Raw genomic sequence first — 16,335 nt, forward strand, 5'->3', positions numbered from 1 at the left:
TAGCTGGAGGCGGGGACAAGAGGATCTGTGAGTGATGGCGAGGGCATGGGGCGGCTGCAGGGGGCTGGTAGAAGCCCCAGGAGAGTAAAACTGATTTTTTTTTTTTTTAACCTGGCTTAAGTATCCCTTTAAATCTGCCAAAAAAAAACTCATTGTGTGTACCAGGCATTAGAGTATCAGAGGAAGAGGATCAGCAGGACAGCCAGGCAATCTGCATTATTTAAATGTAAATAAGTATGTCAGCCTTTAAAGCCCCCTCACTTTTTGGGAGGGCTTTAATCCAGTACACACATAATTATTATTACTTATGGTTTATATAGCACCATCAACTTCCGTGGTGCTGTACAGAGTTAAGCCTGTTGTACGCGTTCAATTTTGGCCAATCACCTACCAATTTAGCCACACCTCCACCTCCATCTGCTCATAGTATTCAATGTCTGTAGACCCCCATTCTACATAGAGGCGGTAAAACTGGTGAATCATTTGCCAATCAAAACTGAAAGTGTACCGGGCTTAAGAAACAAACGGGACGATACATAAAAATACACACACTGGTACGTAAGGCAGAATTGGCAGATTATGGTGACAAATGTAGAATGATTCAGATTCCCCAAATCCCGTTTTCCCACATCCCCAAAGTCCCCCAGTGTGAAGAAACGTCCTGTTTTCTCATTGCCCCCAATGCAGGGCTTCTGGATCCGTTTCCCTTCCGCTGGGCTCAGCGGTCCGGAAAAATTGGTGCTGCAGGAATCTTGCGGTCCTTTCAGCGGATCTTGCGGAACGGATCCGTTTGAACGGACGGATGTGAACAGATCTATAGGTTAACATTGGATCTGTTCCCTTCCGATCTGGAGAAGGACCATTTTTTACCGCTAATGTGAACTGGGCCTACGACTTGGGAGTTGGGATGAGCTCCTGGAATCAGAATAGTTCCTATTTTCGCATCAGAATTCGGCCATTCCGAGTGAAATAGCAACAAATGCAGCAGCGCTGTGTAGTCAACTTTAGAGTAATGTAGTTCCACCTCCAGAGATCCCAATAGGTAATTCTTCCACTCCTAAAAGTGCAACTCAGTGCACAAGAAAAAGGAGATAGGGACTCTCTCAGTGGAATAGATAAAATGCAAAATTTATTTGAGTATGTAGATTCAAGTCAGATAAGATAAAACTCACATATAGAGGGTCCTACTCTAGTAGGAACCCTCCTGGCAACAAACGCTTCCCACTCCGTGTGGTACTATAGGTATCAGCGTCAGCGATCAGTGTGATATTGCCCGCTCTCGTCCCGACTAGTTTCGGCCTTCCGCCGTCATCAGGGGATACGAGAGCGGGCGGGCAAACACAAATACTGCGGGCGCCATTCGCAACTGTGCTGACTCTGGGGAAGGTAATTATGGCCACCAAATTGTATATATTTGTGTTTGCCCGCCCGCTCTCGTATCCCCTGATGACGGCGGAAGGCCGAAACTAGTCGGGACGAGAGCGGGCAATATCACACTGATCGCTGACGCTGATACCTATAGTACCACACGGAGTGGGAAGCGTTTGTTGCCAGGAGGGTTCCTACTAGAGTAGGACCCTCTATATGTGAGTTTTATCTTATCTGACTTGAATCTACATACTCAAATAAATTTTGCATTTTATCTATTCCACTGAGAGAGTCCCTATCTCCTTTTTCTTGTGCACTGAGTTGCACTTTTAGGAGTGGAAGAATTACCTATTGGGATCTCTGGAGGTGGAACTACATTACTCTAAAGTTGACTACACAGCGCTGCTGCATTTGTTGCTATATCTGTTGTACTGGAGGCTAAGGATTTACCTCTACAGTGGCTGCAGTGTGTGTCTCTGTCTAAGAATACCGGCTGACATCACGTGAGGCGCCTCTACTATACCATTGACTATTCCGAGTGAAATAATTGGCCATTTCCCTGTTTCCAGTACCGCGTTCCATTCTGCCTTTGCGAAAATTTGCTTCGGAAACAAGACTTTTTCAGCCCATAGCGATGTATACAAAATAGCTGCCGAGCATTCCCTGATCCATGGAGGGCACACAAAGGAGGCAGAATGAGTGATTTTTCACATGAATGGGGGGGACCAGAGCATTCCCTACCCTGGTACCCTGATCCATGTGGAGAACTGCTCCTTCTTCCACTTTAGTGTGGCCTCAGGCAACTGGGGATTCCCCAGTGGCCATCTTATTGGTGTAACAAAGCCAATTTTCAAATCGGCAGAACTATTGACCACATTGACTTCAATAGAAAATGCCTTTGGAACCAGGGCTGTGGAGTCAGAGTTTGAGTCGAGGAGTCAGAGCAATTTTGGATACCCGGAGTCGGACGATTTTTGTACCAAATCCACAGCCCTGGTAAGTAATAGACTAAGGAGTGGGAGTAATTTTGGGTACCTATAATCGGAGTCGGAGGTTTCATAAACTGAGGACAGTGTTCTCCCCAGGCTCTTTTTGCTGGGTGCTCCACTCGGCTAGTTTTGGTGACCACCCGGCTGTCATCGGCTCACCTCCTCCTCTGTTGTAAGCTGAGTTGTGCATAAAAGCACTGGCCTTCCATTCCCTCATCTCGCCCCACCCGGCTACTTTTTCATGCCACCCGGCTGGAAAACATTTCTGGGGAGAACACTGGAAGAGTCGGAGTTAGATGATTTTTGTACCGACTCCACAGCGCTGGAATGCAGAATTTTGACAAAATGAGAATTCAGCGGTTCCGATCAACCTTGGACTTCAGCCCTGCCACCGTGGAAGCCACGAGTCCCCGATTCTGCCCCCGCAGTTCTGGCTTTAGCCCGCATGCTAGATCACGCTCGCTCACACAAGCTGTTTTCCCTGCACTAACATCCGCCAACCTCTCCTCCCTGCTTGTACTTCCAGCTCCGCTACAAAACGATGGACCAGAGATAGCGTTACCTCTGGGAAGTGGAACAGCCAGAAAAGCACAAAAATCCAGCTGAATGTCGCCGCTGCGGAGGCTGCCTGACCTTTCTGCGCGGGCCGCTATTATGCCAGGTTGCTTATTTCTGTAGCACAGTAAATTGGGTCCAATAAATTATTCATGGGATAACATTTCACATAAAAGATGGAGATAAGCGCCGCTGTTTACTGTACTGCGCCGCGGCTGGGCTATTTAAAGCCGGGCCCCGCGATGGAGCAAACATGCAATTAGCAGGGAATACATTAAATTATGAGATATAATGCCGGTCTTGTTCATATGCTGGGTGAGTTATTTTAGGTATTTAATGAGGAAGAGGATGCGAGTCGCTAAAAAGGAGTGCAGGCGATGGCGAGGAGCTTATGCAAAAGAGGCACTCCACCCACAGAAATAAATGACAGCGGGAAAGTGATTTACAAGCTGTTAAGATTTTTCTAACTGTTCGAGACTGTGAGTATCTAAAACTACGCCGCTCTTGTGGCTGCTTGCTTAAAGAGAGACTGAAGCGCAAATAAAAATTTTTGATATAATGAATTGGTTGTGTAATACGAATAATTACTAGAAAATGACCCCCCCCCCGATGTTTTTGTACATAAATATTTGTTATTATTTTATTAATAAATTTGTCTATTTTTTCTTTTGTATTTTTACCCCGCTCCCTCCTTCCTCCTGCCAGCCAATCAGCGTGATCGGCTGTTATAGGCTTCAGCCTATGACAGCTGATCACTCCCCAGCCTATGAAGGGGACAGCCATGTCACACGGCTGTACGAGGTAATTAGACGGTTTCGCCGTCTAACAGTCTCCGAGTGGGAGGCTGAAGGCTCCGTTCTGCCTACCAAGCAGGAGATACAAATGCAGCCTGCGTGCAATCTCCTGCAAAACAAAGCTCCAGGACTTTACACGTCAGGCGGTCCTGGGGCTGCCACCAGGGCTGTGGAGTCGGAGCTGGAGTCGAGGAGTCGGAGTCATTTTGGGTACCCGTAGTCAGAGTTGGAGTCTGCAATTTCATAAACTGAGGAGTCGGGAGTCAGAGTCTGATGATTTCGTACAAAATCCACAGCCCGGTTAAGTATAGACTAAGGAGTCAGAGTCGAGGAGTCGGAGTCTGAGCCATTTTGGGTACCTAGAGTCGGAGTCGGTGGTTTCATAAACTGAGGAGTCGGAAGATTTTTCTACCGACTCCACAGCCCTGCCCGTCGGCGTAACGACATCAGCAAGCAGTTGAAGAGGAACTGTAACATCGGATTGAACTTCATTCCAATCAGTAGTGGATAACCCCCTTTCCCACGAGAAATCTTTACTTTTTCTCCAATAGATCATCAAGAGGGTCTGTATGGCTGATATTGTGGTAAAACTCCTCCAACAGTGTGATGTCATGACCATGGCCCTGACAGTTTCCTGTCTGTGAACCTTGTTGCATTGTGGGAAATAACAGCTGTTTCCAACTGCCAAGCATGCAGTATCTCCCTCTGCGCATAGAACTCTCAGTAATAAACATTCCACACAGATCACCTGGCAGAACTAAAGATATCACCACCAGTGATAAATGTCAGAATGTAAATCAGGGAGAGGAAAGATTTTATAATGGGCAAACACTGACTAAATAATCTATAAATTAATATTGTAAAAATTAAGTATTTGTGTTAATTATGTTATTTTCACTTGTATGTGTAGTGTAGCTAAGAAATAGAACATTAGTAGCAAGTAACAGAGTTTCATATTGTTTCCAGTACAGGAAGAGTTAAGAAATATCAGTTATCTATGCAAAAGAGCTTCTCTGAGCTCTCCTAATTTAGTCAGGGAGTCGCTGTTTCTTGTTTGTTTCTGTAAGGAAGTTCAAAGGGCCATTAGCTCTGCTCTGTTTCATCATTTAAAATACAGAGTGTAATTTGTAAACTGCAAATATTAGAGAATGATGCAATGCTATGGAATAAAAAATAAAAAAAAAGCTATATAACTGAAAATAAAAATATAAGACTTTTCTTTGCTACTAATGTTCTATAAATTATCCGTACTATACATACAATTCATTATATCAGAAGGTTCCTTTTTGGTTCAGGGTCATTTTAAGCCTGATGCCTAACACAGGATGCAATATCGCATCCCCGCCAATTCAGAACTCATATGTCTGAGGGTAGGTTCACAGTGCGACGTTAAAGTCGCACGTTATAGCCCTTTCTAACGTGTACAAACGCACTGCAATGCAAAGTCAATGCTACAATCACAGTGCATGCGTTGCGGTATAGTGTAACGCAGCACGTTCTGTGAAAGTAGTGCTTGCAGTGCATTTGGCACGTTATGGGCTGCGTTACTGTGTTTGCACATGCTCAGTGGGTTTTGTTTTTAATAAAAAAACCTAACGCATGCGCCGTTTTGGGCGCATCGGGATGCCACGATAACGGCGCATTTGATGCAACGTTAAGGTAGCATTGAAATGACAGCTAAACGCAACGCAATATAGCATAACGTGTACTAACACATTATGCTTTTGTGTTGCGTTACTACCTGCGGTGTGACCTTAACGTCGCACCAAAAATGCAACGTGAACTGTGAACTTAGCCTGAAGACAGCTGACCTCCGTAACTCGATCTGGAGCTGTTTTTATTGGCTACTGACCTCCTGATCACTGGGAGCCAATCACAGCAATCAGGAAGAGAATTAGATAGAGCCCTTCTCCGCTGCGTACGCTATAATGTGAGTATCGACATGCATGCGTTCTACTGATCGCAACCTTGTAAATTGTGTCGCTCGGTACAGAGTGGTGTGATCAGTTGTATACCCAATTGCAAATGCTGTGCCTGCTGCATTTTTCCTGCATGTGCGAATAGGCAAAATGAACGGGAGCGCATGCAAATCGCATAGCAGACGCGATTTCCCATTTTAAGTGGACCTAAACTCTTGCACAGGACAGAAGGAAAACATAGAGAAATGCACCCTGTATGTATTTTAGCAATTTAGCCTGTCTAATTCCCCCTCATCTGTGACTAATTACAACTGTAATTTGACCTCTCAGCTGTGTCAGCTCGGGAATCTCCTCTGCCGCAGCAGAGCAGCTAATTTGTAAACACAGGATGTTAACCCTATGTCTGCTTCCATGAAAACAGGAAGTAGACACATTGCAGATTTATTGCAGGATGTGTATCAGCTGTAACAAAGAAGTGTTTTTTTCTTTAAACACTATTATGCTGTTGCTTATCTTTTAGAGCAGAGAAAAGTTCTGAGTTCAAGTCCGCTTTAAAATGCTTCCTTTTTAACGGCGGGAATCGCAGTTGCCCTGCCGATCACACCAATAATCAGAGTGAACCGTGCAGTGCACCGCAAGTGCGAATTTCAGTGTGGAAGGGCTCAGAAATGTATTCTTGGAGAATTTGTAGTACAAGATTATTGCTAAAGTTCTTTTTGTGGCAACTGTCCTGAGAGGCTACAGGTTCATACAGATATTAAAGAATTGCTCACAATTATCTAGGTGGATCCGAGATAAACTTTTACTCATTGCATAATTGTGTTCCTTTCATATAGTTTATAGGGCATTCCTCAAGCCAAATACTTTTTTTTTTTTAATACTCTAATTCCCTATAAACTAAACAAGCCCCACCCACAGCTTCTCCAGAGAGCCTTGGCACTGTTGCAAGGGCTTATGGGAGCTCAGTCTGGGCAGGAGGAGGAGGAGATTACTAGCCAGAGGTTTCAGAGGCAGAGGGGAGAAGGGAGGAGGAGAGGGGTCTGAATGTGTCACAGGCTGAGGGGCTGGAGATGCTATCAGCTTTCCTGTGTGTAATGTGACAAACAGAACATGGCCGCTCTCGTATCACAGGAAGAAAATAATCATAAACTGTTGAAGCTGTTTGCAGCTAGATTTGCTGTGTAAACTAGCTAAACTTTAGATAAAATATATAGACAAGTTACTTGTCAGAGTTAGTTTTTCATCTCGGATCCGCTTTAACGTCTGTTTGAACATTCCTGTCTTCCATGCCCAACCAGACAGTGAAGTTATTTTTCAGCTAATTACTTTGTGCCTGGGAGCTGTGGGGAGCCTCCTGCTTCTCCATTCCCTCTCTCTAGGTTTATAAATGAAACTTGGTCTAACCCAGCATGCAGTAACTGTCACTGACTTCCGGCAGGGTGACCGCACAAACAAACATTGCTTTGGCTGGCAAAGATGGAAGCTAGTCAAGTTGAGAGGACCCAGCGGGAAACCTCTTAGACCAACAGCCACTCCCTGCTTGCGGTTTGTTCGCGTCCAATAATTTGTAAGCAATAGGGGACCCAGCGAGTAACACTAACGATAAAATTGCACCCCAGGACCCCCTCGCCTGCAGACATTGACCAACTTTACTATACCTATTCAGCTGGTGGCGTGGATAGCATTTCATGCTGGGTCTCCTCAACTAGACAAGTGCCCAAAGATGTTATATCTGTATGAGGTTAAAGTGTACCTAAAGTGACATAAAATGTAATAAACCGCAGGGTGCCCCATATACATGGGTGAATGTTATAATTACCCCAGCATACTCCTGAGCACCCCTGGGGTCGTGTGTATGTACATGTGTATGGCCACATACTTATAGCTGTGAGTAATGGTTCATGTAATCTCCAGCAAAATAGCACTGCAATGCGGACCGTCACACTGCAATATAAAACCTATGCAATATTTACAATGCAACGCAGTGCTATCTAACGTCATGTGACATCCCAACCACAAAAGGCGCGCTTTAGCAGTGACAGAAGCCACTGGCACCGATTTTGGTGGGGTGGTCACGGTTCTTGATTAGCAAAGGGTGGTTACGGTTCTTGATCAGCAGGGGGTGGTTACTGTTCAGCATTGGCAGAGGGGTGGTTAAGAGTTAGGCATCGGTAGGGAGTGGATAGGGTTAGGAACTCCCAGGGGTAGTGTTTAGGGTTGGGCATCAGCAGGGAAGTTAGTTAGGGTTATGCATCGGCGGGGGGGGGGGGAGAGGGAAGGTAGTTAGGGTTAAGCATCATCGGGGGGGGGGGGGGGGGGGATAGTTAGGGTTAGGTATCGGCAGGGTTGTGGTTTAAGTTAGGCATCTGCAGTAGGGTGGTTAGAGTTAGGCATCATTAGGGGAAGGTTCTGTGTGAGAATAGGGTTAGGTTGGGTTGCATTTTCTGATACTAAGAGCTTTAAACAAAACCTGTAACAAAAAAATCCCCGTCCTCCTCGGTCCTACGGCGGCGATCAAGCTCCCCGAACAGCGGGGATGTAAATATTTACCTTCCCGGCTCCAGTGCAGGCGCAGTATCGGCTCTCTGCCTCGGAGATAGGCGGAAATAGCCGATCGCTGTTGGGCCGCTCTACTGCGCAAGCCTCCTGCGCCTGCATAGTAGAGAAGACCCGACGGAGATCGGAAATTTTTGCCTATCTCTGTGCGGAGAGCCGCAACAGCGCCCCCGCTGGAGCCAGGGAAGGTAAATTAATCAATGCTTATCAGGCTTGTCGAGGGAGGATTACGGGACACTTCGGGGAGCCAGCGCTGGACTGCCTGCAGCTACAGCAGAGGGGGAAGCCTCATTGGGACCCTGAGGCTTCCTCCTCCCAAGGTGAGTACCCCCCAGGGGAACATTTTTTTGTTACAGGTTCTCTTTATAGGGAAGGTCCAAGCAGAATTAAAAAAAAAAAAGAAAATGTACTTACCTGGTGCTTCCTCCAGCCCCTGGCAGCCGTCCTGTGTCCTCGCCGCAGCTCCGCTCCCCTACGTTACAGACGCCGACCTCGCCAGGTCGGCATCTTCCGCGCCTACGCAAGCACCGCTTGCGATCACACTCACGTGGTCTGGAGTGTTCTGCGCAGATCGGCCGCGCGCTCGCACATGCGCAGTAGATGCTGGTCAGCATCTGCACCAGAGGGCCCCCCGGGACGCGGGCGGGTAGCAGAGCTGCGGCGAGGTCACAGGAGGGCTGCCATAGGCTGGAGGAAGCATCAGGTAAGTAGATTTTCTTTTTTTTTTTTTTAACACCCCAGACCTACCCTTTAAGTCATTGGTTAGGTTCCCTTTAATAACTATAAATTATTGCAACTGGTTGCAAAATTAGACAAAGTTGCAAAACCTTTCACCACACCACCCCTCCTCCAGCCACAGACCCCTGCAATGCTCTCTGCCCTTCATAATGTAATATCTGCATTGGCTGGCAAACACATATATTCCTACCTCCGATGAACTGTCTGCCAGGCACCCCTATCAGGATCATACAAAACCACAGAGAGGAAATCCCTTGACATCAGAGCGAAGGGGCTGCCGGGAGCTGTAGTTCACTCCGGGGATTGCTGAACTAGCGCGAGTGAAGCTTGAACTACCACCCCCAGGATGCACCGCCCCGCCCGGGCTTCGCTCTCACCAGCCCGCCCGTCGTCTTGGTAACGGTTGCGAAGGAAGCTTTGGCGTTTAACCCTCAGTGTGCTGGAGTGAAATGCAGGCCAGGCTTTTTCTCAGTGCTGCTGGAGAGAGGAGGCTGATAGATTATCATCACACAGCTCCCAACTGTCCCTCTTTGGGATCCCTGTCCCTCTGTCCCTCTTTCCTCCTCATTTGTCCCTCTTTCAGGACTTTTGTCCCTCTTTCTATAAATATATATATATATATTTCTCTACTAAAAATGTGTTTGATTGACTCTAAACTTTATTCCCATACTTTAAATTGATATGTTACTAATTTTAAAATGTTAATATGAAGGGAAATAAACCAGGATAAAAAGGACTAGTGTGGTTTGAATGATCAAACAACATATTTTTCTTATGAAATCTTTATGGTATGCGTGACTAGGGGCCTGGCGGGACGTGATCAAGAGTGTGGCAGGGGCGTGGCTTAAGTGTCCCTGTCAGGAACCGGCCCGCGGCACGCCTGCGTATACGGTTCCCGACTGCGGGTTTGACCAGATTAAGCGGGGAACAGCCTTATTTAAGCTACAAACAAGGCTGGAACCCCTCAAACACTTCTCACTGCCACCACTAGCTGTTCGCTAGACACTTCCACTCTGCTGTCGAGTCCTCAGTGCGCACTCCGCGTTTTCGTATCTGGGTCAGCTTTGCGCTTAGGCCAAATACGGGAACGCCACGCACCCACACACACACACAGTTGCAATCTTACACTGTCGTGAAGCAAAGACCCACTAACAGTCGTTCCGAACGATACTGTTAGCCACTCTGCTGTCGCTACTCGCACTGGCGTTGTTCGTACGTTGGGTCAGCTGCGCGCTTAGGCCAACGTATGACAAACGCCCCCACACACAATGCAATTACAATTTCATACGGTAGTGTTGCTCAAGCGTACAATTAGGCATGAAACTTATACACGGTTACACTTCAGTCTCTTCTAGGCTATGAGTGTTAGTTTAGTACGGCAGAAGTCAAGCTTATTAAATAATAATTTAATCTTCCAGAAAAACATAGAACAGTGCAGAACTTAATATATACAGAAAAATTACAAAAAACAAAGTAAAAATAGTTACAAGATAAAGTTACAAAGATAACACACAAAGCGATTTTGCTTACCAACATAAAGGGATCCCGATAGAAGAATCGTGGACTTTGGTGTGGACGGACACAGTCTGGCTAGACCAGGAGTTCACTAGCTTGGGCCAGGAGACCGGCTGCCACTACCGTCAGAAGAGAACTGATTTGAGGTAGCTGTCCCCTGGTTTTTATAATGAAATATTCGCCTCGAGGCTGTAAGCCTGTGTGGACAGGGGGGAAGCTGGATTTAATTACATCCTCAGTCATAATTGGATTTCCAGAGATCCAACATCCACTATAGTCCACACACCCAACAAAAGACTTCCTTAGCCCAATTTCCCCAGGTTACAATGTCTTTACATCAAGAGATTGTTAAATGAGGCTTTTCAACTCCACCAATAATTCAATTTCCACAGGTAGAAAATGGTATCAAAAGGACTTCACCTCTTCAATAATTTCCAGTAGGCTGTCAAATACATTTCAAACATTCAGGTGTCAGCTTCCCCCTGCCCCCAAGACTCTAGCAGGCTTGCCTTGTCCCAATGGCTGACACCAGACTCAAAAGCCATGCCGACCAGCCTATTCTTCCTCAATTGGCAGGTAATTAGCAGTAGACACAGTTTCCCCTGCTGGACAATGGGGCAGAGGTAATGGACATCTACATACAGAATTACATTAGACAGACTTCAGTTTACTCTGGCCAGGTGACCAATTACTCCCAAGCCCAATACACATCTGAGGCATTATTCAGACAACATGGTCTGACCACCTGTATAGGCTTCACAGCAACTGTCTAATTAAGGGTTTCCTCATTAGAAGCAGACAATGATAGGTAATTTACACTTTATACGGAATTCCAGGAAGACTGGCTAACAGACAATCCCATATGTTACAGTCAAAAAATGAAGGAAATATGTTCCTGTTATCCTTAATATCATCAGCACCTCAATATATCTCCACACCTCCGCCGTTAACTTGGTGCAAGGCAGATGATCTTCCCAGATCATCCTGCCTGCACCTACACTGTTGGTTCTGCTTGACGGGACAGCCCATCAGCATTCCCATGATTGCTCCCCTTCCTATGTTGAATGGTGAAGCTATATTGTTGGAGAACTAAGCTCCATCTCAGCAGTTTTCCATTGTCCCCAGAAACCCGATGTAACCAACTAAGAGGGTTGTGGTCGGTTACGACGGTGAATACACGACCGTAGAGATAGTGCTGCAGCTTTTGTAGGGCCCATACAATTGCCAAGCACTCCTTCTCTATGGTGGCGTAAGCTACCTCCCGGGGTAGCAGCTTCCGACTTAAGTACAGAATCGGATGTTCTTCCCCAGTTTGGTTTACCTGGCTTAATACAGCACCTAGGCCAAAGGCTGAGGCGTCCGTCTGGACTACAAACCGTCGGCTGAAGTCTGGCGCTTGCAACACGGGAGGGCTGGCTAGGGCCCTCTTCAGAGCTGTGAATGACTGTTCACATTCTGGTGTCCAGAGAATCTGCTTGGGCAGCTTCTTTTTTGTGAGGTCTGTCAAGGGCTTGGCGAGGGCACTGTAGCTGGGGACAAACTTTCTATAGTACCCCGCAGTCCCTAAGAAGGACTGAATCTGCTTCTTCGTGTGGGGGGTGGGCCAGGACACAATGGCATCTACCTTCCCAGTATCTGGACGAAGCTCTCCCCCCCCCCACCACATGTCCCAGGTACTGTACCTGTTTCATGCCTATCTGACACTTGCTAGGCTTGACTGTTAGTCCTGCTGCAGTGATGCGCCCCAAAACCTGTGACAGCTGCGCTAAGTGGTCGTTCCAGTTGGCGCTAAACACGGCGATGTCATCTAGGTAGGCGACAGCGCAGTGTTCCAAACCTTCCAGGAGACCATTTACAACCCTTTGGAAGGTGGCTGGGGCGTTTTTCATCCCAAAAGGCATCACATTAAACTCAAACAGACCTGAGGGGGTGATAAAGGCAGACCTCTCCCGTGCCTCAGCTGTTAGAGGGACCTGCCAGTATCCCCGACTCAAATCCACGATTGTTAGATATTGCGCGCCAGCTAGCTTATCTAACAATTCGTCGACCCTCGGCATTGGGTAAGCATCTGATGCAGTTATCAAATTTAGTTTTCGATAATCTACACAGAACCGAGTGGTCTGGTCCCGTTTGGGTACTAGCACTACAGGTGATGCCCATGCGCTGTGCGACCGTTGGATCACCCCTAGTGACAGCATTTCCTCAATCTCCTTGCTGATGTGGGCCTGAACCTCAGGGGAGACTCTATAGGCTGACTGTCTAACCGGCTTGTTATTTCCGGTGTCAACATGGTGTACAGCCAGGCTGGTCAGACCAGGGCGGGCTGTAAAGGTACCACGGTAAAGGATCAGCACATCAGATAGCCCAGCCTGCTGCTCTGCTGTCAACTCCGGATTGATCTGCACCTCGGTAACAGAGTCGGTTTCCTGGGTGGATGCCAGGATGTCAACCAGGGCCTCTGCTTCACCGTCCGGTAGCAAACTGCAGACAGGGAGAGCGCAAGCGGTTCTAGCATGATGTTCCTTTAACATATTTACATGGTATGTTTTCAGCTGCTTACCTCGGTCATCCAGCGCGACCACATAGGTCACATCACTAATCTTCCTATGTATGGTATAGGGCCCATCCCAAGCGGCCTGCAGCTTATTCTGTCGCATCGGGTTTAGGACCCATACCTTGCGACCTACCTCATAAACTCTCTCCCTAGCCCCGTGGTCATACCACTGCTTCTGGGTGGCCTGGGCTTGAGTCAGATTCTCTCGCACTAACCCCACCAGGGTGTCCATCTTTTCCCGGAACTTCAGAACGTATTCCACTATGGAGACCCCGTGGCCCATATCCTGCCCCTCCCAGACCTCTCGAATGAGATCGAGGGGTCCGCGTACCCTCCTCCCATATAATAACTCAAAGGGCGAGAACCCGGTGGATGCCTGGGGCACCTCACGATAAGCAAACAGTAAGTGGGGCAGGTATCGCTCCCAGTCTCTCCCTTGCGATTCAACAAACACCCTTAGCATCTGTTTCAGAGTACCATTGAACCGCTCACATAACCCATTTGTCTGGGGGTGGTAAGGGCTGGCCATGATGTGTTCTACCTGCATTTGTTTACAGAGGCATTCCATTAGGCGCGACATGAATTGCGGGCCGTGATCGGTGAGCATTTCACGGGGAAAACCGACCCGTGAGAAAATGCGCACCAATGCGTCCGCAACCTTGTCTGCCCGTATGGAGCTCAGGGCTACAGCTTCAGGGTAGCGAGTGGCATAATCGACCACCGTAAGAATGAAACGTTTCCCTGTGCTGCTGGGTATCGCTAGAGGCCCAATTATGTCAACAGCAACCCTTTGGAAGGGCTCCTCTATGATGGGTAAGGGCCTTAGTGGGGCTTTGTCGGTGTCACCTGCTGTGCCGACCCGCTGACAGGCGACACAAGACCGGCAAAAATCAGCAACATCTGTCCCCATGTGGGGCCAATAAAAATTGTGGGCAAGCCGGGATTTGGTCTTGCGGATCCCCAAGTGACCAGCCAGGGGCACCTCATGTGCTATTCTCAATAGCTGCTCCCTGTACCTGTGAGGAACAATCAACTGCCGGTCGGCCTCCTCCACTTCAGACGGCTCAGAGGGAATAACCTCTCTGTACAGTCTGCCGTGTTCCCAGTACACCCTCACTTTGTCGCCCTCCACCGGTGCCCTGTCCGCCAGACTCCTGAGCTCTTCCAGGCTGCTATCAAGTCGCACAGCCTCGGAGAACTCAGCGCTGTCGGCCACAGGCACCAGGGAGGTGGCAAACTGAGAGGCCTCTGGGTCCTCAGAGCCAAGCTCTGAAGTGGAAGAGCCCGACCCAGTGACATCAGCCCCTTCAGTGGACAATTCGTCTGCTGCAGCCCGGTGAGCACTGCGGGTCACCACTGCAGCTGACGGAGCATTCACTGTACACATGTCATCATGCAACACATCACATATTACATCAACATTATCTGCATTCATGGTAACAACGTGTCCTCCTCCAGGCCTGGGCACTGGAGACTCACTAGGGCTGGCTCCTAGTACACAGTCCGTAGCCCCTGGGGCCTCACCAGCACTCCCCGCTTGCACAGCATTATCACACAGTACCTTGCAAGAGTCCTGAACTTCTGCGGGGGATGCAGGCTCCACGGGGTTTGGAGTAGGCTCATACCGGGCCACTAACCGTCCCAGGTCAGTACCCAACAAAACGTTCGTGGGGATGGCATCCGTTACCCCCACTTCTTTCATTCCGCTGCCGGCCCCCCAATCCAGGTGGACCAAGGCGGTGGGTATGGCAGGGGTGACGCCCCCAACTCCTTTGACAGCCATAGTCTTGCCAGGAATGTACTCCTCAGGGTTCACAAGCTGGGGGTGCACTAGAGTCACCTCTGCTCCAGTGTCTCTTAGACCGGTGGTAACTGTATCACCAACCGTGACAGGTTGCAGATTCTCTGCATAGCTACCTGCATTCCGGGTGGCACACAACGCATTCCGGGCCCCGCCAGAGTTTGGGGCTTCCTTCTTCTTTTCTGGGCACGTAGCACTGATGTGACCCGGTTTGTTACAGGCAAAACATCTCCGAGTGTCAACGGTGGCTGTTCTACCTCCAGGCGGCTGCGGGACTTGACTTCGCTGGGTGCTCAGAGGAGAAGGTCTCGCAGGCTTTTCTCCCTTCCAGCTGGGCGCCGTAGTCCTCCGAAAATCAGATGCTCGATTGGACGTGTAGGCATCAGCAACTTTCGCGGCCTCATCCACGGTCTTTGGCTCTCGGTCCCGTACAAACTGCCGGACCTCAACAGGACAAGTGTGGAGGAACTGGTCTTTTATTATCAGTTCCTGCAGGGCATCAAAGGTCTCAACCGCCAGTCCTTTTACCCACTGCTGGAAGGCAGTGCGCAGGTTGCATGCATGATCCAGGTAACTGTCATTAGGACCTCGCTGCACTGTCCTGAAACGTTTTCGATACACCTCTGGCGTGAGGTGGTATCGCGCAATGATGGCTTTCTTAATCGCCTCAAAGTCTGTTTCTTCCTCCTGGGGGAGACTCACAAACGCCTCCAGGGCCTTGCCTCTCAGCCCTGGTGTGAGGTATCTTGCCCACTGCTCACGGGGCACCCCATACTGCCGACAAGTCCTTTCAAACCCCTGTAGGAAAGTGTCTATGTCAGAGTCCTCAGTGCGCACTCCGCGTTTTCGTATCTGGGTCAGCTTTGCGCTTAGGCCAAATACGGGAACGCCACGCACCCACACACACACACAGTTGCAATCTTACACTGTCGTGAAGCAAAGACCCACTAACAGTCGTTCCGAACGATACTGTTAGCCACTCTGCTGTCGCTACTCGCACTGGCGTTGTTCGTACGTTGGGTCAGCTGCGCGCTTAGGCCAACGTATGACAAACGCCCCCACACACAATGCAATTACAATTTCATACGGTAGTGTTGCTCAAGCGTACAATTAGGCATGAAACTTATACACGGTTACACTTCAGTCTCTTCTAGGCTATGAGTGTTAGTTTAGTACGGCAGAAGTCAAGCTTATTAAATAATAATTTAATCTTCCAGAAAAACATAGAACAGTGCAGAACTTAATATATACAGAAAAATTACAAAAAACAAAGTAAAAATAGTTACAAGATAAAGTTACAAAGATAACACACAAAGCGATTTTGCTTACCAACATAAAGGGATCCCGATAGAAGAATCGTGGACTTTGGTGTGGACGGACACAGTCTGGCTAGACCAGGAGTTCACTAGCTTGGGCCAGGAGACCGGCTGCCACTACCGTCAGAAGAGAACTGATTTGAGGTAGCTGTCCCCTGGTTTTTATAATGAAATATTCGCCTCGAGGCTGTAAGCCTGTGTGGACAGGGGGGAAGCTGGATTTAATTACA

General features: G+C 48.3%; 2 protein-coding genes across 3 annotated transcripts in view; one reads left to right on the forward strand and one right to left on the reverse strand.

The window, feature by feature from the left end:
• IFTAP (intraflagellar transport associated protein) overlaps window positions 1-9,195 on the reverse strand; it is a 58,939-nt gene extending 49,744 nt beyond the window's left edge. Inside the window, exon 1 of the mRNA XM_068260055.1 lies at window positions 9,110-9,195. Coding sequence (XP_068116156.1) covers window positions 9,110-9,180 — 71 coding nt within the window. The 5' untranslated portion in view covers window positions 9,181-9,195. The remainder of the gene's footprint in view (window positions 1-9,109) is intronic.
• The window catches only part of RAG2 (recombination activating 2), a 32,368-nt gene that overhangs the window by 2,353 nt on the left and 13,680 nt on the right, over window positions 1-16,335 (forward strand). The window lies entirely within an intron of this gene.

The sequence above is a fragment of the Hyperolius riggenbachi genome, chromosome 11 (genome assembly GCF_040937935.1).
Source record: "Hyperolius riggenbachi isolate aHypRig1 chromosome 11, aHypRig1.pri, whole genome shotgun sequence".
NCBI lineage: Eukaryota > Metazoa > Chordata > Amphibia > Anura > Hyperoliidae > Hyperolius > Hyperolius riggenbachi.